The sequence below is a fragment of the Gopherus flavomarginatus genome, chromosome 7 (assembly GCF_025201925.1).
Source record: "Gopherus flavomarginatus isolate rGopFla2 chromosome 7, rGopFla2.mat.asm, whole genome shotgun sequence".
In the NCBI taxonomy this organism is placed as follows: Eukaryota; Metazoa; Chordata; order Testudines; family Testudinidae; genus Gopherus; species Gopherus flavomarginatus.
Window position 1 is genome coordinate 15,726,716 of NC_066623.1, and position 27,269 is coordinate 15,753,984.

At 42.4% G+C, this 27,269-nt stretch overlaps 1 protein-coding gene across 4 annotated transcripts in view; it reads right to left on the minus strand.

The window, feature by feature from the left end:
• AFF4 (ALF transcription elongation factor 4) overlaps positions 1 to 27,269 on the minus strand; it is a 78,810-nt gene that overhangs the window by 11,661 nt on the left and 39,880 nt on the right. For all 4 annotated transcript variants that reach the window (XM_050962547.1, XM_050962546.1, XM_050962548.1 and 1 more), the window contains 11 exons: positions 24,459 to 24,495; positions 22,388 to 22,436; positions 14,194 to 14,214; positions 13,631 to 13,685; positions 12,316 to 12,353; positions 11,760 to 11,922; positions 10,199 to 11,113; positions 7,225 to 7,313; positions 4,830 to 5,070; positions 2,472 to 2,569; positions 622 to 685 (listed from right to left, as the gene is read on the minus strand). In XM_050962547.1, the coding sequence (XP_050818504.1) occupies positions 622 to 685; positions 2,472 to 2,569; positions 4,830 to 5,070; positions 7,225 to 7,313; positions 10,199 to 11,113; positions 11,760 to 11,922; positions 12,316 to 12,353; positions 13,631 to 13,685; positions 14,194 to 14,214; positions 22,388 to 22,436; positions 24,459 to 24,495 (1,770 nt within the window). The remainder of the gene's footprint in view (positions 1 to 621; positions 686 to 2,471; positions 2,570 to 4,829; positions 5,071 to 7,224; positions 7,314 to 10,198; positions 11,114 to 11,759; positions 11,923 to 12,315; positions 12,354 to 13,630; positions 13,686 to 14,193; positions 14,215 to 22,387; positions 22,437 to 24,458; positions 24,496 to 27,269) is intronic.

A 27,269-nucleotide genomic window follows, 5' to 3' on the forward strand; every position in this document is an offset into this window, starting at 1 on the left:
AACTGGCCAGGAAATCCAGGCACAAGACCGAGCTGGGTCTCTGTTGGGCCTGCACCGATGTCCTTCCGTGCTGACAGCAGAATGTTACCCCTCCAAAGTCTCCCATCTCACTCATCCTTTTTGTAGGATTTAGTTTGAATCCAGAGTCTATAGGTCTTGCTGTGTCTCGCTGCCTCTGGGTTTGGCGATTGATCACCCGTCAATTGCAGGCGTGACTTTCAGCCTCGGACCTGGCTTTGATCGTCCTTCTATTGTACCATTTCTTTTTAGGGTGGACACTTCTTACTTTGTTAGGGCTCCTGTCTGCATCTTCAGACGTTGGGGTTTGAACTTTATTTCATCAGGACAGACTGGGGCTGGAGGTTGATTCCATCATTCATATATGCCTCATTCACACATCTAAACTAAACTAATAAGATTACAGCAAGGTTTGCAAAAATGAAGGTTGGAGGAAGCTTTTACAAAATGGTGTGAGCGTTTTAAAATGGGGTTTGAATTACAATATGGCAAACAGTGAACAGAAGTTACAATGTAGGCAAGTGTAGTGAATGGTGAACAGAAGTTACATTACTAAAGTGAACAATTAAAAACAATTTCATTTATCAGTTCTACACTACTTACCAATGCATCTGCATTGTGCTTTAACTTCTTTGCTTCCTGTAAATAATGATCAGCCGAGTATATCCTGCAACATAAAAAAAAAAAAAATTATGAGTTTAATAAGATGAAAATTGAATCCCTTTCTGTGTGCCAAGCTTTGTAACTGACCACCCGCAGAAACCCCACCCCCATGTTCCCCGCCCTCTGACTTCTACCACCTCTATCCACACCCCCAGCCCCTGACCACCCCCAGAATTCCCCTGCCCTCTATCCAATCCCATTCCCCCACTCCCTGTCCCCTTACCGCGCCACCCAGCTGCACCAGGCCAGGCAGCCACGCCACCCAGCTGGAGCTAGCCACGCACCACGCAGCACAGAGCACCAAGTAAGGCCGGTCTCTGCAGCTGTGCTGCCCCAGGAGCTCACAGCCCACGACCCAGAGCACTGCACCAGTGGCAGGGCGAGCTGAGACTGCAGGGGAGGGGTTGGCGGCTAGCCTCCTAGCCCAGGAGGAAGGCTGGGCAGAACATCCCGGGGGCCAGATTTGCTCACCTCTGCTCCAAAAAGAGTAACTACAAGAGATCTTTAATTTTCTATTTTACTGTATTAAATGCTGTATTTACAAGGTCACTGTCTAAAATCTGAACATGATTTTTCCAAACATACAAATAGTTGGAGTTAATCATTCCCCTATTTCACCACAATATGAAGTACTGGGCACACCTGATTTCATTTAAAGTCAGCATTTTATCACACTTCATTTAAAAGTGAATCATATCCTCCTCTTAGAGAGGCACTAGTTGACACTATAAAAGGAAAAAAACTAACATCTTTAAAAATCAGTTTACTGTAATCTAAAACCACAAATACTAAAAACATCTAATTATAATTATATGGTTAGTGCATGGTGTCACTGCAGGGCATAGTCAAAGCCACCCGGGTGCCCTAATTATACATTTCCGTACCTTAATATATTTGGATTTCTTTTAAGTTTATCCTTAACTCTGAATTTCCTGGCTTTAACATATTTGGCTTGTGGATAACTACAACTTCCCTTTAACTACAGATATGTGCTCAGAACTTTAAATTCCATCATAACTTGATTTTGTCTGGGAATATGTAGTAGAAGAAAAGCAAACCACTCCCATAATCAGGTTGCTTGCGTATGGTCCTTTATGTTGGCCCCTAAAAATACTTAATCCAAAAAGCAATTATTTTAAATCAACCTTGAAGTAGCTGATAAAACTAGAACCAAGCCCCTGTAAAGAGCACCCAAGTATTTGCATGAAATATTGCATGAATGGATAATCTTGATGTGAATTCAGGAATATATTTTACTGATTCATATTCTCCAAAATTTGTTAACTTTTTGATAACTTTGATAACACAGGACCAAATGATTCCATGATCCCACTTTTGTGAATCAGCAATTCCAGAGGCAGAGGATCCTCTCCATGACTGACAGCAGTCAGTGACTCGGGGGTTGGGGGGGGCAATTCATCCCAAAGAGGACAAGCAGACTGGACTGGTGAGGTGTGAAGTGAGTCTGCAGAAAGGGAGACTAATATTTCTTAAAAATGGACACAGGACAATCACATACTGTCAAAATCCACTGCTCGCTTGTTTCAGGCTGAGTACAAATGTACAAAGGAGGCTGAGACGTTGGCCAAATTAGCGATACATGTGTCAGGCAGGCATACAATTACAAGAACAGCATGCTGATCTCTACAGAATAATACTGTACATGCATGGCAAAGAACATCTCCTATATATAGAAAGCTACTATACATTTTACAAGTTACACACTGAAATTAGTGCCCTGTTTAGGGAAGAGGAAATGTAATGTGCCTGGCACCTCTCACTGCTCTCACCTGTCATCAAAAACAAGCTTTGCTCTTCGGGACTTTGAGCTGTCTGTAGCTGGGATAGATGCAGGAGGGCAGTTTGATGAACTGTTTAGAACCTTTTCCTGAGAAGAAATAAATTGCCACAATTAGTAATTATAAAAGCAGTTAGAAATCTGTTTTAAAAAGAGATGAGTGTTCATTTTTTAAGTTCCTCCTGATGGTCTCACTCTCCTTAAATGCAAACTAGGTCAGTTTTGCAGCAGGTTAATTGCCATTCACATTTACTACTTACACTTCATAACTTTCAAAGGCTTCTCTCCTCATTGGTGCTCCAATATATGCTGGAGGTGGAGCCAGACCAAGGATCAAGGAACCATAACCAGCTCCCTTACAAGCCCCCCTCTCTGATGGACCAAATGGATCTCTGCTAGAACGAATTTGATAAAAGGTTTCCAGGCACAACTGAATTCTCCTCCTCAACTTAGTAATCGCTAACATTCATTTATTTTACTGTCCGCCTAGGAGAGGTGCTGCATGTATTTTCTGCTTTTCTATTCCTTTTAGAAGAATCAACTCTGTAGCATGATTTTTGCTTTAATATTTCTCAAGTGGAGTGATCATTCTATTTTTCAAGAATCCAAAATGTGCAAGGAGCCTTCCAAAGAGACATGGCTCCTGCCTCCCAAATCATACAACTTCAGCTCAACATGACATAGTAAGTGAGACACAAGGTGGGCACGGTAATATCTTTTATTTGACCAACTTCTGTTGGTGAAAAACTTTTGACTGCTTCAAAAAAAACAAAAACAACCAGCAACATATAATTCCCTTCATCCACCACCAAAATGCAGTCACTTCAGAACAGAAATACAGCCAGCTGTAGCAAATGTTCAGAGGCACAGGACAAGACTATACTAACTTAAGACAAGAATTAAAACCAAATTAAACTATAAGGAGATACTAATTACCCAAATTAAAAAAAAATGGCCAGACTTGGTTCAGTGCTAATGCAGGAAAAAAAAAAGGTGCCAGTGAATCTATAATACAATCCCCTGAGGGACCTACAGGCTCCTTGGAAGTCTCCCATACATGCACTGACTAGACCAACCCTGCCTGCCTTACAAAATCTGATGAAGTCAGCATCTGAGGTGGATGTCTGCAATCCTAGTTTAGGTATTTCACTCGTTTGCTATTCTTGACCACTAAGTCACATTTTTCTCAGTTCTTGTCTATTTGTTATTTCAATCTGCACACTTGGCTGTCATGATTAGTTCCTCTGACTTTGCTTCAAACCTTTTCTTCAGACATTACTGAAGTTAGCAATTTATAAAGATTTGCCAAGTACTGCAACATACCAATTACATCCCTAATGCCTCATTAGGCTTTGAGCTTCTGTTTGCTGCAGAGGCCTCAAGACAAGATGGCACCAACACACAACAATACAATCCAGACCTTGTGAATTATAGTCACATTGAAATATTACGTTCTTGCCATTTGATAGTACAGCAGTCACTGAGAACAGCTTATCCTACAGCTAGGTTTAATGCCATGTTTTATCAGACATGCTCAGATGTTATGCACCACCCAATAGTATCCATTTATATAGGTGTGAGCAGGCAGGATCCCTAATTCCCCTCTCCACAAACACACACACACACACACGCACACACAGAGTAATGCCACAAGAACACATTTAGTCTGAACTCCTCACAAGCTGTTAGTTTCTAAAGATTTTAATTTTCAAAATCTTCTGTACCACCCCATTTTCTTCCCCAACTCAAACATAAACCTTTTTATTCTCCTGATAGCAGCTAATTACATCCACCTGGTCTGACAGCCAAGGCAAGTCAGTAGTAGCCCTGTGAAGGGTCCTATCCTGAAACACACCTTGGGTGGGGGGGAAGGGGGAAGAGGAGGATTGAACTGTCTTTTCCTTTATAGTCAGGCTAGCAGTACAATCTGCTAAAATCACAAATGGCTCAATTATTTAATTGCATATAAAATAATGTTTTGTTCTCCTATTTTACTTTGATATTAGCAACTCCAAAAAATGTCACTGGAATCAAATTAAATGATTAATAAGCAACCACTCTAGTTAGAAGAACACTAATCACATTTGTAAATTTAACATTAGTACCAACCTACCCCCAGGATATTACAATTCTAATGAATAGCTACTGAGTTGTTTTCCATTTACAGGCTTCCTTATGACCCAATTACTTGTGCTCTACCATAGGGAGTAAACACCTTTAAAAACTAAATTACATTTAAGCTTAAAGTCAAAGCCTGACAAATTATTGCTTGGATTACACATTGACATGCCAGACTGCACACAGAAACAATGAATATTAGAGGAAAGCATTTACAAAAATAACTCCTTACCTTGACTTCCCTGGCATTGCTGGAAGCCTTCCCTTCAGTCTTTTTTTGTTTGGAAGATGAGTTACTTTTACTGCTGCTGCTGCTACTCTCCTTATTACTGTTGCTGCTTGATTTTAAGGAAGAAGATTGACTGACTGTTCTCTTGCGGGACCCATGATCTTGCTTGGGATCTTTCTGAAGGACAGGGGCCACAGGAGAAGGGAGCAGATCCTTCTCTTTACCTGCACTCTGCTTTGAAGACCTGCATGAAATGAATAAGTACATCTTATTTCTAGATACAGTGACAAGAATTATTTTGACCTAACATGACTGTATATGGGGTTATTTACTTTTCACCTCATTTTTAATAATTGGCTTTTGGGCAAACCAGATTGAGCTTGTTTTTACCATTTGATCTTGTTCTGATTTGAAAAGGCAGCAGATTCTAGCCCACGGATCAGCAACCTTTTGGAAGTGGTGTGCCGAGTCTTCACTTATTCACTCTAATTTAAGGTTTCGCGTGCCAGTAATACATTTTAACGTTTTTAGAAGGTCTCTCTCTAAATCTAATATATAACTAAATATTGTTGTGTGAAAAGTTAATAAGGTTTTTAAAATGTTTAAGAAGCTTCATTTAAAATTAAATTAAATGCAGAGCCCCCCGGATAAATGGCCAGGACCTGAGCAGTGTGAGTGCCACTGAAAATCGGCACGCATGCCATAGGTTGCCTACCCCTGCTCTAGCCAGAAAACCACTTTTGTTTAACAAAACAAAAACCAAACCAAACCATTTACAACCTGAAAAGTTAATGCCAATGTTTGTGCCAACCTGTCCATAGCACTGTTAAGGTGGAGACTTTGTTCTGAATGTCTAGACTAAGAGATGGTATAGGTATGTATTCTATTTGCCCGACCAAAAGGGAAAGCTACCCTTAATTCAGCCATCCAGTACATATGTATCATGTCCTCACCTTGACTGTTCAAGGACTACTGTTGGCAATCAATGGCAAGCCTCATGCTTGCTAACCCATCTTTCAGTTGGGAAGATAAGGAATTTGGACAGCTATTTGCACAGTAATGAATTGTTCAAAGAAAAATTAAACACTTTTCATACTATTAATCTAAAGAAGATTTGGTTCTTTGCTGACAGAAGACAAATAGAGTAAGAATAAACTTAAGAGCCCCAGCAGAGGAATCTGCAAATCAGTTTTACAGAGGCTCTGAAAAATCTTAATATTCATAATTGAACACAATGAAACTGAGTGTTACCCTGTGGTATGCAGTATTATTGTACTGTGTTGGTCCCAGTATATTAGAGACACAAGGTGGGTGAGATAATATCTTTTAATGGTCCAATCAAAGGTATTACCTGACCTATCTTGTCTCTCTGTTATACTGCGGTAATTCACAGCGACCAAACAGGTTTCTTCAGATTATTCATTACAGTGGAATATGTGGTCCAGTGCACAGTTATATATTTTTATTGTGTAATCTGAAGTAGCACATATTTTTTAAGAAAAAGAAAATCCACAAAAATGAACAAATTTGCCACTGATTAAATGTACACTAGGAACCTTGCTAATTTGCACCCTGACTCATTGCAAAATTAATTGTATGTGTGGATAAGATTGAAAGTCTTATATTTTGCCAGTTGAAGGTTAGTTCTAATCTATGGTAATCACCAATATAAATGCAGCCAATTTTTTTAAAAAATGCAGTGTGTTTTTAAAAATGATCCAGTAGTTGAAGGATGGGAGTAGAAGTCAAGGGACCTGAGTTCTAATCCTGACTAATCAATGGCTTGCTGCATAACTTGGGGGAGAAAAATTGAAATCTGCAGTTTCCACATCTGCTGAATGGAGAATTAAATCACCCATTTTGCAAGGAGTAGATTAATTTGTGCATGTGGTTAGGTGAAGTGCAGATTGGCTAAATCTTACCTATGTTAGTGTTATGTAGCTCACCTATTTTTAAACACTGCCCTGTGTTAAGGTAAAAATTAGTCCCAGAAGGAAATAAACCCAGCCTATTCCAACCCCGTTATCAAAGGTAAATGACCTTTGAACAAACTATTTTGTAATAATGAAGTAAAGTTGTTAAATAAACCAACTGTTCTTTGTTAGGAGTGAACCGTGTCCCAGTATGCCTGGTTCTGGGAAGTACCTGCATTCTGATTAGTTACTGTGAAAACCCCAAAGTCAAGGTAAAAGGGCAGAGTCTGAAGACTTGGTGCACATGAAATCTCGCCCCATGAACAGTGAGCTGCAACTGATTTTTTCCCTTGTAAGTGGTGGCAAGCAGCTATTTAGTGGGAAATTTGTAAATGCATATAGGGTGTTGGGTGCCAATCTTTCCCTTAATGTATGCTAAGCCTTATAGATTTAAAAAAAACAGCCAATTTTCCCACTGCACTTACTCTCTATTGCCGGAGGCCTTGTGGCCTGACGAAGACTTTTCTTCCAGTTTAGTTTTCTTGCCTTCACCAGCTCTGTTCTCATCATCATTCTGAAGGAAGCAAGCACAAGAGAGCTATCAGGACAAAGTTTGATATTTACAGGTTAACTGTCCCTCATAATGTTTTACATTTGTCAAGACAATTTGGCAAACCTTTTACAACATATGGAACAATAGCACTACAGCATATCTGAAAAATCACTCCCTGGTGGGATCTAGCCCATGCCTTAAGATAGCTGACAATGGAATTACTTGTCCCAAACAGAAGGCAGCAGTATGTAGTGAATGTCAAATGATCTACCAGTACAAGCAGGACTGAAATGTGGCTGCTGAAATTACTGAACTACTTAAAATGTGATAACAAATCTGGCTGGAATCAACTAGGTTAAGACAATCTACACCTCATTATGCTGTTATATGGAGGTCTCCCAATAAGAGTAGGAAATTAATTTTGTTTTTGCCAGACCATAGGGAATTAAAAAAGCCAAAACACTTAAAAAAAAGCTTCATTCAACATTTGTCAATACATTTCTACCCCGATATAACACGATCCAGATATAACACGAATTCGGATATAACGCAGTAAAGCAGGGCTCGGGGGGGGGGGGGGGGGGGGGGGGGGGAGGAGGTGGTGGTGGTGCGCACTCCGGTGGATCAAAGCAAGTTTGATATAACGCGGTTTCACCTATATGGCAGTAAGATTTTTGGCTCCCGAGGACAGCATTATATCGAGGTAGAGGTGTATTACTTTTGATAAGAGTTGATGCTTTATAAAAAATAGTGGACTGTAAAAAGCAAAAGGTTTTGAATGTGAATTTCTAAACTGCCTACACATTTTCATTGATCTTCAAATCTATCATAAGCAGTAGTAGCAGAAAAACAAGTGTAAAATAATAATTCTAATGAGCAAATCAGCTCGAGACTAGGGTCTAATAAATAAATCTTACTGTAATGCAATGCAGTAATAGAATGCTCTTGGGCTACAACCCAGTACCCAAAGATAAAAAAACATGTAAGCAACTGACATTTGTCAGCTGTTGGATTTCTAAAGTGATTGTTGCAGAATTTCTTATACAGCCTGCCTCAGTATTTTGAGGTAGGCCTGAAAAATAGTTTGCCTCTCCCACTTGCCTCAGAAACATTCATGTCCACCATGACTGCACCACTAGGCATAGGTATCGTCTCAGGACTTTGAAGATGATTAGTGAGATGATTCTTTGAGATACAGCCCAAGTTTAATTGGTCTCCCCAAAGCCTTCTGTTCCCCATGTAGAAGCACAGCTCTTTATGCTGGTTTCTGTCCATAACAGCCACCATGTGTGTTATATTGTTTTGCAAGGAACAACTGGCCAAATAAGAGGGGGGCCATTAGGTTTGATGCTACTAGAGACTGAGTGCATTCAAGTGAGTGCTAGAACTTGTATAGTAGTGCTATACAAACAACAAACATCCTTGTAAGGTAGGTATTATCCCCATTTTTCAGGTAAGAAACCTTTCCACCTTACTTTCATTACTTGGCACAGGGCAAAGAAGTAATCTGAGCTGGATTAAGAATGGAGGAATCCATTTGTTTTCAGTCATGTCAAGTTCACCAGACCATACTGCTTCTCACTCCAAGAGTGACTGGAGATCACTTCTTGGTTGCTCAGCAGGGAAGCTGGCACAGTTGAAGGCAACTGGTTGGAAGGGAGCTTGCAGCAGCATTTAAGCCACCAGTGCCCCTTTGATATTGTGGCAAATTGGGAGATATCTGCATTATTTTTACATTATGTTTGACTGTTTCCTTGTTCAATTTTCTATTGCTGTCCACTTGAATTCAAAGAGCTGAGTCAGACCATAGATAAGACAGAAAACTGCAGGTACGCACCTTCAGAGCAGTTAAGAGAACAATGGGGCTATTGTTGGTATTTGCTAAATATCAAGAGGCCCTGACTTGTTAAAAAATACCCCTGGCAGAAAGGAGGTGTAAGTGATCGGCTTGCCCTGAGGCTGACACAAAGAAATAGAAGAGAGGTTGGAGCAGGCACATTCCTTAAGCAGGGCCTAGGCCAGGAACAGTTAAGAATAGGTCTACACTGTAGATGGGAGTAAGCTTCCCAGCCTGGGCAGAAAGACTCATGCTAGCTCAACTCGAACTAGCATACTAAAAATGAAAGTGTGGATGTTATGGCTGCAGCCAAGAGTGGTGGAAATGCCCTAAAAGCGTAGGGGAGGGAAGAGGCAAAGACACTCTCTGGGACTCCGTGAAGAGGGAGGGTAACAGAGCCAAGGCTCCAGCCTGAGCTTGAAAGTCTAACACCATAGTTAAACAGACCCATAGCCTGAGCCCTACGAGCCTGAATCAGCAGACACAGGGTAGCCGCTGGTGTTTAACTGCAGTGTAGACATACCCTTACGGCTCCAAATCAGAGCTTCTTATTCCCCAAAGCCATGGATGATTTCACAGAATTGCAGGAGTCACACATGGATGAAAACCCAATAGATCATTCAGTCCACTCTTCTACCAAGCAACCCTGCATTTTCTTAATAATTGAAAAAATTACCAGGCAAAGGCCAGCATAATAGAGTCTTTGGCACTCTGCTGATTGAAACATTAGAGCCAGTGCTGGTGTCACTAAGAAAAGGCTATTTACCCAACTCAGTACCCAATGATCCCACAACAGTCAATCTCCCAGCACAAATTTCATCATGACAATGGGAGTTACAGTGCCTACCAAGCTCTCACAAACACACCAATTCTCCCCCACCTGCCCCGAAAGTCCAAGGAAGCCTGAAGCCTAGACAGATTCCCTTCAAAACAAACAGTACCACTTCTTAATTGGCTTGAGGAGTCCCTAAGACTGAGCACTCTCTCTTTGCCACTGGGCTATCCATCTCACCTCAGTAGTAAGGCATCAAGAGATTGAGACTAGATAAGTTTTCAATTGATCACTTACCTTATGCTTCCTTTTGCCCTTGGTGGAATTTTTGTCTGAGGCTGGTTTTTGGGACTCTCTTGTATGCTTCTCTGGCACATTTTTCTTCTCCACTTTGGGTGGGTCTGCGTCTTTGTAAGGCTTCCCTGGTATTCTTGATAAGAGGCTCAGGTCTATCTTCACAATAAGTGGATACCGTTCATCTGGATCACTGAGTGGTGAAAGAAGTTCCTTCTCTTCCATAGGAGAGAACATCCTTTGCCGAAAAAAGCTGTCATCCTCCTCCATGGAAGATTTAACAGGAGTCCTATTGCTCTCAGAGTATTTGGGGGTTTGTGATGAAGGAGGCAGGCTCTCATTTTCATCAGAATCAGAGGAGGAAGTATCTGTTTCTATGAATTCCCTGGATTTCTGGGAAGGTTTGCTTGAAGCCTTATATTTCTTTTTCTCTGCTGTAGGCCGAGGGGAAGATTTGGGCTCCTTCTTTATGTTGGGTTTTCTAGAGCCCTTTGTGGCTGCCTTATGCCTGTTTGAGGGCATACTTGTTGCAATGTCTACTGGGGTTTCACTTTCTATTTTAAGCCCTCCTCTGGGCTCTTCAATAGCTGTCTTGTCTGCCTTCTTGGGCTGCTTTTTACCAACAGTCCTCCTCTGTATCGTGCTATCACTCTGTGCAGGTGACTTCTGCCTGCCACGACTGCTCTCTGATCCTTTTTGGGTGGTTTTGGAATCTCGCCCAGGAGTGGAGGAAATGGATTCCTTAGACCCACTTTGATCTGTATACCCATTCCCCGAGCTCTGATCTCGGCCATCTTTTTTGTAGCCTTGTGAAGATGGGATATTACTGTCCACAGAAGAAGCTGGTGACACTTTATGCGGATTCACTTTGTTCAACCAGTTGTCAAGTTGCCATTTGTTTGTTGGTGGTGGCTCAGGCTAAAAAAAAAGAGGGAGGAGTATTAAACACTATATTTTCTTCCCCCGTTTCCCTCCAAGGGCTGCAACATTCTGCTGTATGCCAAGGTAACAGCTATGCAAAAAGCTGATGGTGCTAATGAACCAAGTATAATGTGTTGAAATACAGTGTGAAAGCCACAGCTCTTATACCTTCACTGTAAAGAAAGGCTGATTACACAGAGCAGTGACAAATGATTGCTGGCAGAGGATGAGAAGAGCCACAGCAGATGCTGTTGGCCCAAGCACAGCATTATGGTGTGACCCAAAACGTTGTGCCATATCATTAGTTACATGAATGACTGTTAGTGCATATCATGCTTTAAACTACTTTTTTCATTGTTGTAGTATTACTGTACGAGCATGTCTGTCTCCCAAGCTTTCAGAGCCAAGTGGCATGAAGTACATGTCAAAGTAAAGTGCTAAATGTGTTTTTTTAAACAGTTCATTTAGCATATCTGATAAACTGCTGCTAAAAATCATTCCAAAATGTGTGTCAATTTTACGCTTTATTTAGCATCTTCTCAAACTATCGTTCTGTTCTTAACTGTCAAGATTGATGTGAAGATCATGGTACTCAGGGGTTATTGTAGATGGATTATAACTCAAACCAGATATCAAATCTTACCTCTGGAGATGCACTCTGGGATGGCTCATTAGCCTCACTGTCACTGGAACTACTTTCACTTTCAGAGTCAGATCCAGAACTGCTTTCAGATCCACTATGGCTGCTTGAGTCATCCCTGGAATTATCTGCTCCTTCACTATTATGTTGTGAAGGTTCAGAATTACTGGGGAAAGACAAAAAGATAAAATAATCAAGACTAAGACAGACATACAAGTTTCACAATTTTTATTTGCAACAGAAAATTAAACAGGTTCTGACTTAATTATCTAACACAAAATTCTACATAATTGAGTATAGCAAAGAGACTGGGAAATGATAATTACTTATAGAAACAATTACTGCTTTATTTTTCAAGCTGTTAAGTATCTACATGTGGGAGGAGAAAAGCTGTTTAACCAATGATCAAATTCTAATCACTTGTTGGGTTAGCACAAGCCACAAGTCTACCATGTCAGACATGGATTTTTAGAGCAGTGAGATCAAATTAGGAAAATTCATCTGCTCAAGTGTTACTTCATTTGCTGTGAACTGCTAAAAATCAGCTATGAATTCCTACCTTCCAGGTGTACTCCTTGGCACTATCTTATCAGAATCCTGTAATTAAAAAAAATAAAATAAAATAAAACTAGGGTGAGGAAGAAGCGTTCATAAATTATATTATGTATTGTGCACTGCATGGAGACGAAAACAAAAATAGAACGTCTAATACTCCTTCCTCATCACCAACATGAACATACTTAGCACGAAAGCTTATGCTCCAATACATTTGTTAGTCTAAAAGGTGCTACAGGACTCTTTGTTGCTTTTTAGCATATACAGCATCTCTCATCTGAACACACTGGACTAGTTAACAAAATTGCATATCCTCAGAGAGGGAAACAGACAGATCAAATTATTTGGCCATGTTCACACAGCAAACAAATGGCAAAGTCAAAGAGTCCTACACATTCTGCTATGGTTTTGAGAGTTCCAGTTCCTCTCTACTCATCGCCCTATGTCATTCACCTTCTGTGTGAGGACTGGTCACAACTTGGATCTATCAGTGTTATTCCTCAATTGCCCAAGGGGCTGATGTTCAGCAGTGGAATGCCCTATTCCAGTGCTCTCAGCGATTGTGCAAAATGCCTCATCAGCATTATCCAAATTTAAAAAAAAAAGACTGGGATTGGAAACTACAACAGAAAATGAAACCGGGATACTAAATGGCAATACAGGTAATCACCAACATCTAGGTTCCCGAAAGGACTATTTTTAGAATTATCTAAGATCAGTGCCAAAGATAGGACAATTTGTATTACAGAGGGTTAATAGCAAATAAGGGAGCATGAATTTTCCCAACTAGGGTGAAGATGCTACTGTAGAAGTAGTAACAGAAAAAGGAAATTTGGTGCGAGTGTTCACATACGTTAGACACAACCATCAATCCCAATCCTGAGTTACTGGTGTGTCGAGAAATGTATGCCACATATTATTTTGAAGATGTGCTGTCCTTAAATGGCAGGCCACCACATGGGGTTAGGGGTAGGGAAAATCAATCCTGAAAAAGTCTTGTCACTAAGAGTTTATACTTCTTGAGTACATTCTGTTCCATTTTATGTTGAGGAAAAAGCAATATGAAACTGCTACACAGTGAGATTTGGAAGTCTAAAGGCAAAACTGGAAACAAGGACTCCCACAAATAGTGATTATATATTCCAAAAAGTGTAACTAAAATTACTTTGAAAAATCTTGCTTTTTAATAAATGCTTACTGACAAATGTTCAATTTGCAACCAGCCAAGCACTGCAGGTTTTTAAAATAGAAATTTTGTATCGAACACTTCAGTTGGGCCTGCTGAACTTCTCTAAAACTTTAGTATTTATGGTATATACCTGTTCACCATCACTGTCTTCACTGCTGCTGAGTTTTAAGTCATCTTTCAACATACTGAGTGAAAGAAAGAAAGAAAGAAAGAGGAATAAATTTTTCATATACTCTTGAAATTAATTCCAAAGTGGTGTTAGGCTATAAACTGATCTAAAATGTTACTAGGAATTGTCCTTCGTTTACAGAGTTCATTGCATGTGGGAGCATACAGAACTCACTACTAAAAAGTTGAATACTTAAGTATAAGAATCCCTTATACAAAAATATTTTGTGTCACATTTTAATGCAAAAAGGAGAAGCGACCGCTTACAGGACTGTCTTCTTGCACACAAATGATTAAGAGTATTGTTTAAACAGAATTAAGGAGGCTAGAGAGTGACACTTAGAATTCTGTCATTTTATTTCACTGCTGTCACATAAGCTATGTATCAATATACATATCTAAATATATTTCACAATCCTAGAATAACGTCTGAATACTGGAAAGATACATTAATTACGGTTTTTGTTATCTTTTGTTTTATTTTTGCAATTAATGGCTTTAGTGTATATAAAAACAGTATCTTACTCTGTTTGGTTTGATTCACATCTGGAGGAAGAAAATGAGAAAGTTAAAAAATAAGCTTCCCATGCAGGTACTTTCGCAGTATGGCTGTTTTAATGAAATTCCTAACATTCTGACATCTTGAGTCTAATCCCCAATATACCTTTTCCTCCCAGAAAAGGTCATTTAATGTTTGTCTCCCCAAAAGAACAAGTTTACTGACTACACAAAGTGCAATCTTGTCCTATCATTTTATTTAAGACAGTATAAATTCATTGCAATAAACTCTCAGGCTCTCACCCACCCCTGAATCTAATGGGGGTTTCCAGCAGTTGTCCACAGATCTCCTCAGATTCTCCAGTTGCAGAAACGGCTCCAATTCCCCCATAGGTGATTTCTGCACCCACCAAAAATACCAGCCCCAACCATAAGTATAGCATTGTTGAAATACTGCTATGACAAAAGAGCAAAGGAAAAATGAAGGGTGTAATCCTTCTGTTACTGTCTCTTACGTTTAGTGTGGGTAAGCATCTTTTTTAAAAGTGACTGCATAAAGAGACTGTGTTCAAAGTCACATCTAATCACAGAGATAACAGTAGGTTTTTCAGAGCGGTAGATGGTTACTGATTTTTTACTCCTGCTAGCACTGTGAAGCCTGGACAAGCACGGGAGAAAGAACTGGGTTCTTTCTCTGCTTACATAGTAAAAACTGCTAATTGAAGACTTTGCAACTGAATTGGTATAACTGAGGGCAAAACTTGTTTTGCAGAATGTTATTTATTGGAGATGAGGCATAAGCAAGAACAAACCCAGGCCAACTCAGATGTAGGTATCTGAGCAAGGGGTGCCCTGCAATTGGGCTCTGGGAGTTGAGATGTATTGGCTGGGGAGGACCCCGTGGCTGGGTTCGGGGAGGAGAGGAAGGGGGCAGAGAAACAGAAACTGGGTTGTCATAGGGGTTTCTTTAACTCTACTTCTGGGGGAATGTGTGTGCATGCAGGGCGGGGGGGGGGGGGTTTACAGGCATACTTGCTGACAGATATTTTGAAATAAAATTACCAAAATAATTGAAACTGAGTGATTATGTAGTGTTATTTTGACAAATACAATTTGCAGAATTTTAAAATATTGTGCACAGAATTTTTAATTCCTTGGCACAGAATGCCCCCAGGAGTAATATACAGATAAGTCTTTAGTGGCTACTTTGGTGTACATATGTGCGTTTTCTAGGAACAATTAACCTCTGGGCACCAGGTGTCAAATTTCCACCCAACTTGCTCATTATAAAGAATAAAGGTCACCAAAAATTTATGAGGGGAAAAAACACTAATCAAGAAGCTTCCAGTTACACTGTGGTTTGGTTTTGTTTTGTTTTGTTTGTTTTTTATGGTTGTGAAGCAGACAGATGAAGCGTAATGTTCAGTCTATAGGTACTGTAATATAGTTTGCCACATTTGTAACAACATCTGTATGATAAATGTTTGGTATTCAAGCAGAAGACAGGGCCCATAATTTAAACTTCCTTAAGCATATTCCAAACAATATCCTCTGACTACAAAACATCACAGCTCCCTAAACCATTTTTGTAACTGTTACCACAGGAATCTCAAACTCAAATGACCATGAAGGCCACATGAGGACTAGTACATCAGCCCAAGGGATGCATCACTGACACACTCCCCCACTGCCCCCAGCCCTGCCCCCACTCCACCCCTTCCATGAGGCCCTGCCTCTGCCCCACCTCTCCCCAACCCTTCCCCATCCCCATTCCAACTCCTTCCCCAAAGTCCCCACCCCAAATGCAACCTCTCCCTGCCCCTCTTCCAACCTCTTCCCTAAATCCCCACCCCTACCCCGCCTCCTCCCCTGCATGTCCCTCCCCAGTCCTCCCAGTCCTTCCTGGAAAGTGCTAAGCGCCGCCAAATAGCTGTTTGGCAGCAGGAAGCACCTGGAGGTAGGCAAGAGCGTGGCAGGTGAAGGAAGCTTGGTGACTCATAGACTCTAGGACTGGAAGGGACCTTGAGAGGTCATCGAGTCCAGTCCCCTGCCCTCATGGCAGGACCAAATACTGTCTAGACCATCCCTAATAGACATTTATCTAACCTACTCTTAAATATCTCCAGAGATGGAGATTCCACAACTTCCCTAGGCAATTTATTCCAATGTTTAACTACCCTGACAGTTAGGAACTTTTTCCTAATGTCCAACCTTAATCTCTCTTGCTGCAGTTTAAGCCCATTGCTTCTTGTTCTATCATTGGAGGCTAAGGTGAACAAGTTTTCTCCCTCCTCCCGATGACACCCTTTTAGATACCTGAAAACTGCTATCAAGTCCCCTCTCAGTCTTCTCTAAACTAAACAAACCCAATTCCTTCAGCCTTCCTTCATAGGTCATGTTCTCAAGACCTTTAATCATTCTTGTTGCTCTTCTCTGGACCCTCTCCAATTTCTCCACATCTTTCTTGAAATGCGGTGCCCAGAACTGAACACAATACTCCAGTTGAGGCTTAACCAGCACAGAGTAAAGCGGAAGAATGACTTCTCGTGTCTTGTTTACAACATACCTGTTAATGCATCCCAGAATCACATTTGCTTTTTTTGCAACAGTATCACACTGTTGACTCATATTAAGCTTGTGGTCTACTATGACCCCTAGATCTCTTTCTGCCATACTCCTTCCTAGACAGTCTCTTCCCATTCTGTATGTGTGAAACTGATTGTTCCTTCCTAAGTGGAGCACTTTGCATTTATCTTTATTGAACTTCATCCTGTTTACCTCAGACCACAGCAAATAACTTGGGGCGGGGTGGGGAAGGCGTGGGGCGCTTGGCAAGCCACAGCAAATAACTCCACAGGCCGCGTGTTTGAGACTCCTGTGTTAGCAGCTGAAAGTAGATCATAACTTCACAACCCAAATAACTGGATTTCTCTGCAACCGTGAACATTTATTTATTTTAAAAGGTCCCTCTACCCTACCTGCCCTCCTCATTCTTGTCAAAAGTACTGAAACATACAGCAATCCCAAGAATAGAAATCTTATTTAAATATCCTGCTAGCGCACAACAAAAAAAGGAGAGCAGGAAAAGTGACATGCACACGTGCCCTTGCAAACCAGCAGCTGGTAGACATAAAATTTGAGACCATCTTGGAAAGTGTTCTTTTCACGTGGGCTTGGGTAGCCATTTTCTGGTAATCAACAAGAATTAAGATTCTACATAAGAGAAGACAGTTACCTTTTCTGTAACTGGTGTTCGAGATGCGTTGCTCATGTTTCATTACATATTAGGTGTGTGTGTTCACCACATGCACTGGTGCTGGACATTTTTCCCTTAGTGGTATCTGAAGGACAGAGGCTCTGGCGCCCTCTGGAGTGGGGGCCACATAGCACAGTATAAGGGGCTCCATCAGCTCTCCCCATCCTCAGTTCTGTCTTGCCAAAAACTCCAACAGTGGGGAAGGAGGGCAGGTTGTGGAATGAGCAACACATCTCGAAGAACACCAGTTACGGAAAAGGTAACTGTCTTTTCTTCAAGTGCTTGCTCATGTCCATTCCATATTAGGTGACTCCAAAGCAGTACCCCTGGAAGTGGGTAGGAGTTAGCTGATGTGTAGATTGCAACACAGCTCTGCAGAATCCAGAGTCATCCCTGGCCTGCTGAGTGAGGCATAATGAGCCATGAACGTGTGAACAGATGACCACGTTGCAGCTCTACAGATGTCCTGGATAGGGATATGTGCCAAGAAGACCACCGAAGATGCCTGAGCTCTCATCAAGTAGGCTCTGACAATCGGCGGCAGAACCTCTGCCAGGTCGTAACAGGTCCTTGTACACGAGGTGATCCAGTTGGAAATTCTCTGCAAGGACACCAGAAGGCCTTTCATCCTGTCTGCCATAGCAACGAAGAGCTAAGTTGATTTTGAGAAAGGCTTGACACATTCTAAGTAAAAAGCCAAGGCCCTTTGGCAGTCCAACACATGAAGACACCTCTCTTCACTGGTCCTGTGGGGTTTGGGACAGACCACCAGGAGGAAGCTGTCCTGATTCATATGGAAGGTTGATACCACCTTTGGCAGGAAGGCTGGGTTGGGCCACAGCTGAACCTGGTCTTTGTAGAAGACCTCAGAAACACCACAAATGGTCAAGGTTTTAATTTCACAGATTCGTCTCGCTGACATCACCACCACCAGGAACACGACTTTCCATGACAGGTGGGAAAAGGAGCAGGAACCCTGGATCAAAGGGCGAGCCTAGAAAGGACTATGTTAAGATCCGATTGCGGGACAGGGGCCCATACCTGCAGAAAGTCTCTCTCGAGCCCTCTCAAGAATCGGACCATCATGTCATGGGAAAACACTGTCCTTGGATTGGTGGGTGAAAAGCAGAGATGGCCGCAAAATGCACTCTAATGGAAGTGTGTGCCAGGACCTGGTTCCTCAAATGGAACAGGTAGTCCGGGACAGCCTGTATGGAGGAACGCAAGGGAGCGATGCCCCATTTGGATGCCCAATGGGAAAACTTCATCCACTTGGCAGGTAAGTCAATCTAGTTGAGGGCTTCCTACTTTCCAGGAGGACCTGCTGGACTCCTTCTGAACAGATCTGGTCCTCCAGGTTCAGCCACACAGCATCCACACCGAGAGGTGGATGGACTCGAGGTTGGGGTATAGGAGCCAACCGTGATCCTGTGACAGAAAGTCTGGTTGGTTGGGCAGGGGCCAGGGAGGACCTGCTGCCAGGCTCATAAGCGTGCCAAACCAATGTAGTTAGCGGGAATGTGGAGACTTCCACAACGAGGTTTGTCAGTGCAAGGAACCTATCCTGTGGCAGGAACGCCCTGGTGCAGTTCAAGTCAAAGGATCGCTCCAATGAACTATTCTCTGCACTGGCACAAACATCGACTTTCTGTCATTTATCAGAAGGCCCAGAGAGCAGCATGTGGCTTGAAGCACCATGACATTCCTTTGGACTTGAGACCTGGAACTGCCCTTGACAAGCCAGTTATCAAGGTACGGGTAGATCTGGATGCCCCGGCGCCTAAGGTAAGCCACTAACATGGACATGCACTTGGTAAACGTTCTTGGTGCTGTCGCCAGGTCAAACATGAGGACTGCAAACTGGTAGTGGTGGGGTCCCACTGTAAACTGGAGGAAGCATCTGGGTCCCTGAAAGATCACTATGTGGAAGTATGCATCCTTCAAGTCAAGGGTGACATACTAGTCTCCCGGATCCAGGGAGGAGATAAACAGAAGCCAGGGAGACCATGTGGAACTTTAGCTTCTTTAGGTACTTGATGAGGTCTCACAGGCCCAGGGTGGGCCATAGACTGCTCTTGGCCTTCGAGATTAAAAAGTACCAGGAATAGAACCCCTTGTTCCTGTACTCAAGCGGAACTTCTTCCACTGCACCCAGCTGCAGCAACCCATTTACCTTCTGTGCGAGGAGACTCTTGTGAGGGATGGTCAAGGTGGGTGGGAGAAGAAAAACTGGAGAGCATAACCCTGTTCCACTGTGCTGAGGACCCACTGGTCTGAGGTTACAGTGGTCCAAGCAAAGAAGAAAAGGGAAAGGCAGTTGGAGTACACTGGGACAGATGGATCCGGGGAATAGTCTGATAGGTCGCCCTCGGGCGCACCCTCAGAATGACCATTTGGCCCTTTGCTTGGTATGGATTGAGCCTGACTGGGCAGAGGGTGGAGGCTCGGATATCGTTTGTTGCCCTTGGCTCATTTGTAGGGCTGGTCCTGCCAAGGCTGGTTCCCCTGGCCCGAAGGCTGCTGTGGTTTGAACCGCTTATGCATCGGGGCTGGGATGTACCGATCCAAGGTTTTCAAGGTGGTGCAGGAGTCCTTGAGACCATGCAACTTGCTGTTCATTTGCTTTGCAAATAGGACTCAGACGAAGGGCATTGATGGCTGAGCCTCAGAGAACAACCCAGAGAGGAGCAGCCAGGAAGCTCAACGCATGGAGACAACAGAAGCCATGGTGCAGACAGCAGCATCAGCGGCATCCGATGCCACCTGGAGGGCTTCCCTGACCACGGTCATGCCCTCAAATCGAGAATCGCTCGGACCTCCTTCTTGGAAGCTGCAGGGAGCTGAGGAACAGAGGACAAACAAACAGATAGCTCCTCCAATTCCTCTGCCTGAAGCACCAGGTTGGAAGTGATCCTCTTCAAAAGTTCTTGGTGTGCTTTAGCATCATTCTGAAGAACTAAGTGAGTAGGCCCTGTGATAGTCTTTTCTGGCGATGACGAGGACAATGCCGGTGCTGCAGGGAACCTCCACGTCCATCGGTGGTCCAGCAGCTTGCTCCCTTGGTACTCCTGAACCTGTGGGGTCTTACTCCCCAAAGCCTCGAGAACCAGCGGGGGAGGGGATACCGAGGCCACTGGCCTTTCCGAGGCTCCTGACACTGATCGGGCAGCCTGGGATGGTTGGGTGAAATCCCAAGGGTTCCACAGGTACCATGGCACCAGGCACTGCGCTTGGGGCCATGGAACTGGTTTTGGTGCTGTTGATGCTGCCATCACCACAGGTACCAGGCCTTGTCCCGCAGTCAGGGAACATCACTCCATATCAGAGCTGTAAGTGGAGCGGTCGGTACTGGGCGACCAGGAACGGGCGGAGTGGTGGCTCTTGTCCGAACCAGTGTCGGTTGCTGGGACCTGAAGCTGACCTGTCTGAGCGAGTCAGGCATCTCGGTCAGAATTTTGAAGAATGACGGTGTTTGGCGTATCTGCGTCAGATACCTGGTGATCTATGCCTCGCTGCTCGACTGGTACCAGGATGTCAAAACGGGACTTGGAGCCACTACGGGCTAGCTGTTGGGAGAAACCTCCTGAGAAGGGCTATCTTCTCCTAGGAGACGGGTGGTGACGACCAGGTGATCAGTGGTCTCTGCTCCCGATCGGTCCAGTGATCAGTACCAGGCCCTTGGAGACATTCGGGGCCAGTCCCAGAGATCTTGTTGAGTGGCATGTGCCCCAGAGGGTCTGCGCCAATCCAGCGAGGAACCTCCTCAACTCCCTTGATCAGTGCCCCCAGTGTGGGAAAGGGGGATCTGCTGAGCCTGCCTCTAGTCCAAGGCATGACAGCTTCACATGGGCGATGGCGGGATGTCACTCTCGATGAGGAACAGTGCTACTGAGGCAGGGACACACGCATAGGTCCCAAAGCAGGCTTTCCCTGAGACCGGGATATCGCTGGAGCCACTGTGGGCTGCACCAGTAGCATCAGGATTTCCTGAGCTGCTTGAAGGGTTTTGGGCATTGATGACACCTGAAGCTGGTCATGTCCTGCACCACTATCCAGAGTCTCAGGCAAAGTATGGGATGGGCTGCACTGCTTGACTTAAGCTGGAGCCCGACTTCCTGAAGGGGGTGTTGAGCTGCCCAGCATGGGTCGTGGCTTGGCTCCAGCCCTCTCTTTGTAGGAGATCGTCCCTTCACATTCTTCTTCAGCTTCATGACTGGAGCCACAGTGCTTGCTGTGGAGTTGGACCACTGCTCCGGAGCTGCAGTGAGTGTAGACTCCACTAGGAATGCCCTTAGACGAGTTTCACGCTCCTCCTTCATCCTAGGTTTAAAGGACTTGCAGATACAGCACCTGTCGTTTACGTGCCCCTTGCCTAAGCACCTTAGGCAGCTGGTATGCAGATCGCTGACAGGCATAGGCCGTTTACAATGATCACAGGGCTTAAAGCCTGGGGAAGTGGACATGTCCATTCCCCTGGCTGAGTCCTGTTCAGGACTAATGAAGAGTTGTAAACAACTATGAAGGGTTTAACTAAGAAACTACTAACTATATACAAACTATTTTACAGGTTTTCAAAGTTCACAAGAACAGAGAACGAAACAACGCTAGCCAAAGCAGCAGATTTTCCAGAACAGTCACTGGTAGCAAGAAGGAACTGAGGATGGAGGGAGCCTGCAGTGCCCCTTATACCGCGCCATGTGGGCGACACTCCAGAGGGCACCAGAGCCAGTTCCCTACAGATAATGCTAAGGGAAAAAATTGCGGCACCAGTGCACGTGGCAAGCGCACACACCTAATATGGAATGGAGATGAGCAAACACTCAAAGGACTGTTATATCCACATTAAAGTGTGGAGAAATGGCTATAGTCATCTTAATGGGACAAAATCCTTCAAAAACACTTCAGAAATAGTAGTTTGGGAAATATTGGAGAGGATGTTCTAATCTTTTTATAAGGGCAACTTACGATTTCGATTGATGGCCATTGGACGTTTTTGATGAGGGATTGTATCTTTCTGGGGGGAGGAAAAAAGAACACTCCTTAAAATAGACCAGCAAAATAAGACACTTCAAAGTTACAAGAAATAAAAATCCTAGATTAATTTGGAGGCAAGTATGGTTGAGTGAATTTAGCACTTGAGGAATGGAGGGACTAACACAACTGGTTTAAGCCAGATATGATGCAAGCAGGTGTTATGCAAACTTCCCACACGGTTCCATCAATGCACCTCAACCCTGACATGCAATACACCCTTTCTATGCCTGCTTTATGGTTCTCTTAAGCAAAGCCAATCATGCTGAATTCTTCTATTTGCTTGGTGTAGTTATACATGAATTAGAATGGGACTAACAGAATTATTTCACTAATATCATTTTACCTAGATTTGAACTAGAAGATCCAGAGGTGAAAGGCTAGCACAGCAGGAAACTGCACCAACAACAGTAGTGAGGGTATGTCTACACAACAAAGAAAAACCTGCAGCTGGCATGTTCCAGCCAATTTGGGCCTGCAGCACTGTTTCCCACCCTGCAGAGTCCAAGAGCTTGGGCTCCAGCTTGAGCTTGGAAGTCTACACAGCAATGAAACAGCTCCGCAGCCCAAACCCCACAAGCCCAAGTCAGCAGGCACAGCATGGGTCTCTCTTTGCTGTGTACACATACCCTGAATATACAAAACTGGACCAGATTTCAAGTGATGCTTTTTTTTTTTTTTTTTTAAGACAGCAGTAAGTTTCATTTATTTTGAATGCTGTGAAAGAAATTGTTTACCTTCTCTCTCAGTTAAAACCACTGTTTTAGAAAAAAATTATACTGCTCTCTGCATGCAGAGACATGGAGTTACTTAGCCGGTAGTGTCATGTTAAAATTAGCTTCATCATCATCCCTACTCAACTCTGCAGTAGCTGAGTAAGGATCCCACCATTTTGACCAAACAAGGTAGGTCACTTGAAATTCCTAACTTCTGTCCAGGCCACCACAACAGAAGTCAGAATTGAAGTGGTCATAATGTGGTTTTCAGTGAAATATTTAGGAGTTGAGAATCACTCCTAGCCTCTGATCAGGCTGGCTTCTCTCCATTTTACAGTGCATTTCTATATGAAGCATTTATAGATAGGCCCACATACCACAGCAATAGGTTTTCTAATTAAGTGTTTGAATTTATTTCCTTAATTCCTCTCTTTATTGTGTGTTCAGAGTAAGTGGCTTGTCAATATATAAGAATAAGCCTCTCTATGCTTTTACTACTTAATCTGATTAATTATTTGGGGTATGAAGGGTCAAGCCTGATGGAAGTGAATGAGTGTGGGCTGTGTTTCAATCACACTAAATGCACACTACCTGTAAATAATCCATTTGAGTAATTCTCGTGGAAAAGGAAAGACAAATTTCAACAAAAGCTTTGTTGCTTTTATTCAAGGTCTGAAAAAAAGCTCTGATAGTGGCGGAGATTGAGCATATGCATAATCATACCCTGGAGTTCCTGATATTACCATATTCTCCATTTTGAATTATGCCCAATAAGGTGAGCATGGAGTGCCACAGCAAGGAGAAGCTACAGTGTGGAATGGCTATTGTCCCAGCTTTAAAACAAACCTTATGCTTTATTCTACTACACACATTAATTTGCCTGCTGGACATCAGACATTCAGAAACTAGGGTTTGAGTTTTCACATACAATTATCACTATGATTTTCAATCAGCTCTAAAGAGAAAGCATCTTTCAGAGGATTACAGTAGTTTACTGGGTATAGCTAGGTATTTCCTCTAGAAGCCAGCAACCACAATGCAGTTTAATCATTACCTTTCAGATCATATAACAGGACTTGTAAAAGAAAGCCAATTATCTGTTTTATAGAGTAAGACTTGAAGAAAATATGGAAATGCTAACTTGCAGTTTTAACCTGTGTGACCTGTTTGGAAAATTTATATTCAAAAAAAGCCAAGAAGCCCAAGAGGCATTTGAGATGTTAATCATAACATGAAGACATTTTATAAAAATATTTTTTTAAATATATGAAATGACTTTAAATACTCACTCTGCTCTCCAGTGCCAAAAGTGGACTGTTGAGACTCCTAAAGGAATAAAAAGTTATATAAGATTTCAAAAGGGAGTTTGAACTAATGATGAAAGTAAAGGCTGAGTCATATTGCCCCCTATTCATTTAAATGACTGCAGTGTATTAGGACTTAAGTAGAAGAGTGAAGCAAAAGCAAGGAATGAGAGTACTTGATTGTTCCTCTGGGTTCAAATTCCCTGCACCTATCCCAAAAGACATTCCAAGCCCAAGCACATGGTCTTAGCACAGGGACTTACTTCGCTAGGCCTGCCCATACTCCACTCCTACACCACCCCATCTGTCCCTCCAGTTACCCATGCAACTAATTCGTGTACAATTATCTTAGCAGTGCTCACAAGTTAGACTCATTCGCTTATGTAAATTACATACTCAAATCATATGGAAATCTAACCATGAAAATCAAGCCATGTTCATTCTGGCTCTGACATCAGCAGCAGAGACCCTGGCACCAGAAGTAATTCCAGAAAATCCATCTCTACCCCACACAGTACTGCAAAGTCAATCCTGCTAAATATAATTTTAAAAAAAACTAAAAGCTTGTTTTATAGTCCTTAAATAAACACAGATCTGATTGAGTAGGTACAGGGAGCAGACTGCCAAATAAGAATGCCATATTTATATAGTCACCTTTTCTGACCATAACCTTGTTTTAAAGCAGTCCAGCTTTGGCCCTAAAAATATGGAAGAGCTGAAAATACATGACTCAATTTGAAATGCACTACTTAGGAAATTGAATCTAGTATACTTCATTGAAATGCTCTTTTTCACTAGTTTGCCAAGAAGAATCAAGTAATCTACCAATAGTGGGTTGTAGCTTCTATAATAAGCCTGTAAACTGACCTCCCATAGCAAGTGGCTCACGGAAGTGCTGCATGTACATAATGGTATCTGTAAACATTCTGAACAAACAAGAGCTTTACACAAAATGTTTAGATGTTCTTAAAAATCTTTTACAGCTTTTCAAATGTTTATTGCAGATGGGTAAGTTGTTGAAGCAGTAATACATGAGGTTTTATTTCTTTGGAGTTCTTCACTGCAGTGTATAAAGCTCACTGTGTCCTGCTAAAGACTTCCCTCTTCCCAAAGATATCTTGGTTTTATATGCTTTATTTTAAAAATTGCTTCTTTAGTCAAAGAAAAGAGTAAAAATTTAAATTAACTCAAAATGAAGCCTTGTGACATCTTCCCAGCTTCAACAGATAATTACCAGATAAACTTTAGAAAAAAGGAAAAGGTTAAAGCAATGACGGATTTTTATATTTCACAGACATACTGAATGTCAGAATGATTATCTGCTATTTGGTTTCTTTTTGCCTCCATGGCCAAAAGTAGTCAGCTGGCCAAAAGCGGTAGGCTATCATTCAAAATGGAAGACAGCATAGTGGGAAAATTATTGTGTTGCCTAATTTCAATAGCACTGGTAGATAGCTGCCGTCCTGGGTCAGGCATACAAATAGCAATTTACATCTGTTTCTTCCTTATGTACACATTGTGACGGCTATAAAACAATGTCTGTGCAATTATCCATTGGTGTCACTTAAATGTTTTTAAGTCACACCACAGCATTCCGTAAGGGTGCACTTTGATGAAGATATATTTTGTTTTAAATCCATTTTCCAATAATCTATTTTAGTTTTGAACACACTTCACTTTAAGAAACTCAGACAAGTAAAAGCACAAGCTTATAGCTACGAAGTTATTTCCGGCAGTATCATCTCCCTGGGGACTACTTAGGAAAGGACAAATGAGAAACAATGGAGAGGAAGGAGACCATATTAATCTACTGGGAGTAACAGCAGACAGACTGGTCAGGACAGGCAATGAAGAGATTTAAGCAGGAAGCAAACTGCACTTACACATAAAAAGCAGAGAGAAAGAAGACTGGATATAATTGAGCAGAATGGTAATGCAGTACTTAGGTAGGTTGCCAATTTGGCTCTAGTCCAGGTAGCAGTGACTGAAAGTGGTTGCCATTTGATGGCTGTTGGATTCTATTTGAAATGAGACCGTGGTCTCAATTCCACTTTCCATATTACTAACTTAGCAGCAGCACAATCAGCCCTAATCGATGCCATTGCTGATACTCTCCGAGAGGTCAACAATCGAATAAACCTGGAAACAAGACTCTCCTTCCCTTCCTTAGCCATCCCTCCTCTAGGTCACAGTAGAGGTACTCCAGGGCAGAATTTTACAGTGCTGCCATAATATTTGCTTTGTGGAGAGCAGACTTCAGTCTCAGACTCACAACTGAGCAACTTTCACCTGTACAAAAAACCCTTGGCTCTTAAGATGTTTGGGTGGTATGTGTCTATCTACGCATACATACACAGACAGATATTTTATATACAATACCAATATTCTGGCTTTGGAGTCTGACAGTCATCTGCAGGAAATCTACCTGAGGCTGGAGCAGTAACCTCAAGCCTCAGACCATGGCTCAAATCAAATGACAGCGTATACAATTTTCAAAAGTGACTTAAGCATTCTGGGTCCTACGCTCCATTAAAAGTTTTACCCAGATTTCTTACAACAAAAGATCTACAGGGTAATCCTGTAAGGAAGCCAATTTAATGCAGTTTTGTTCTTGCTTAGGACCTGCTTTACCATTATTAAATATGTTAAGGTAATATCAATAGGCCCAATCAGGAATCTGGGACCATCAGGCTAGGCACAATTCACATCAAACAGACAGTCCATGCCCTAACTATCTAAGTTGACATATTAGTCCACTGAAAAGTGCCTACGTTTGTCGTATGGCATGAGAAACAC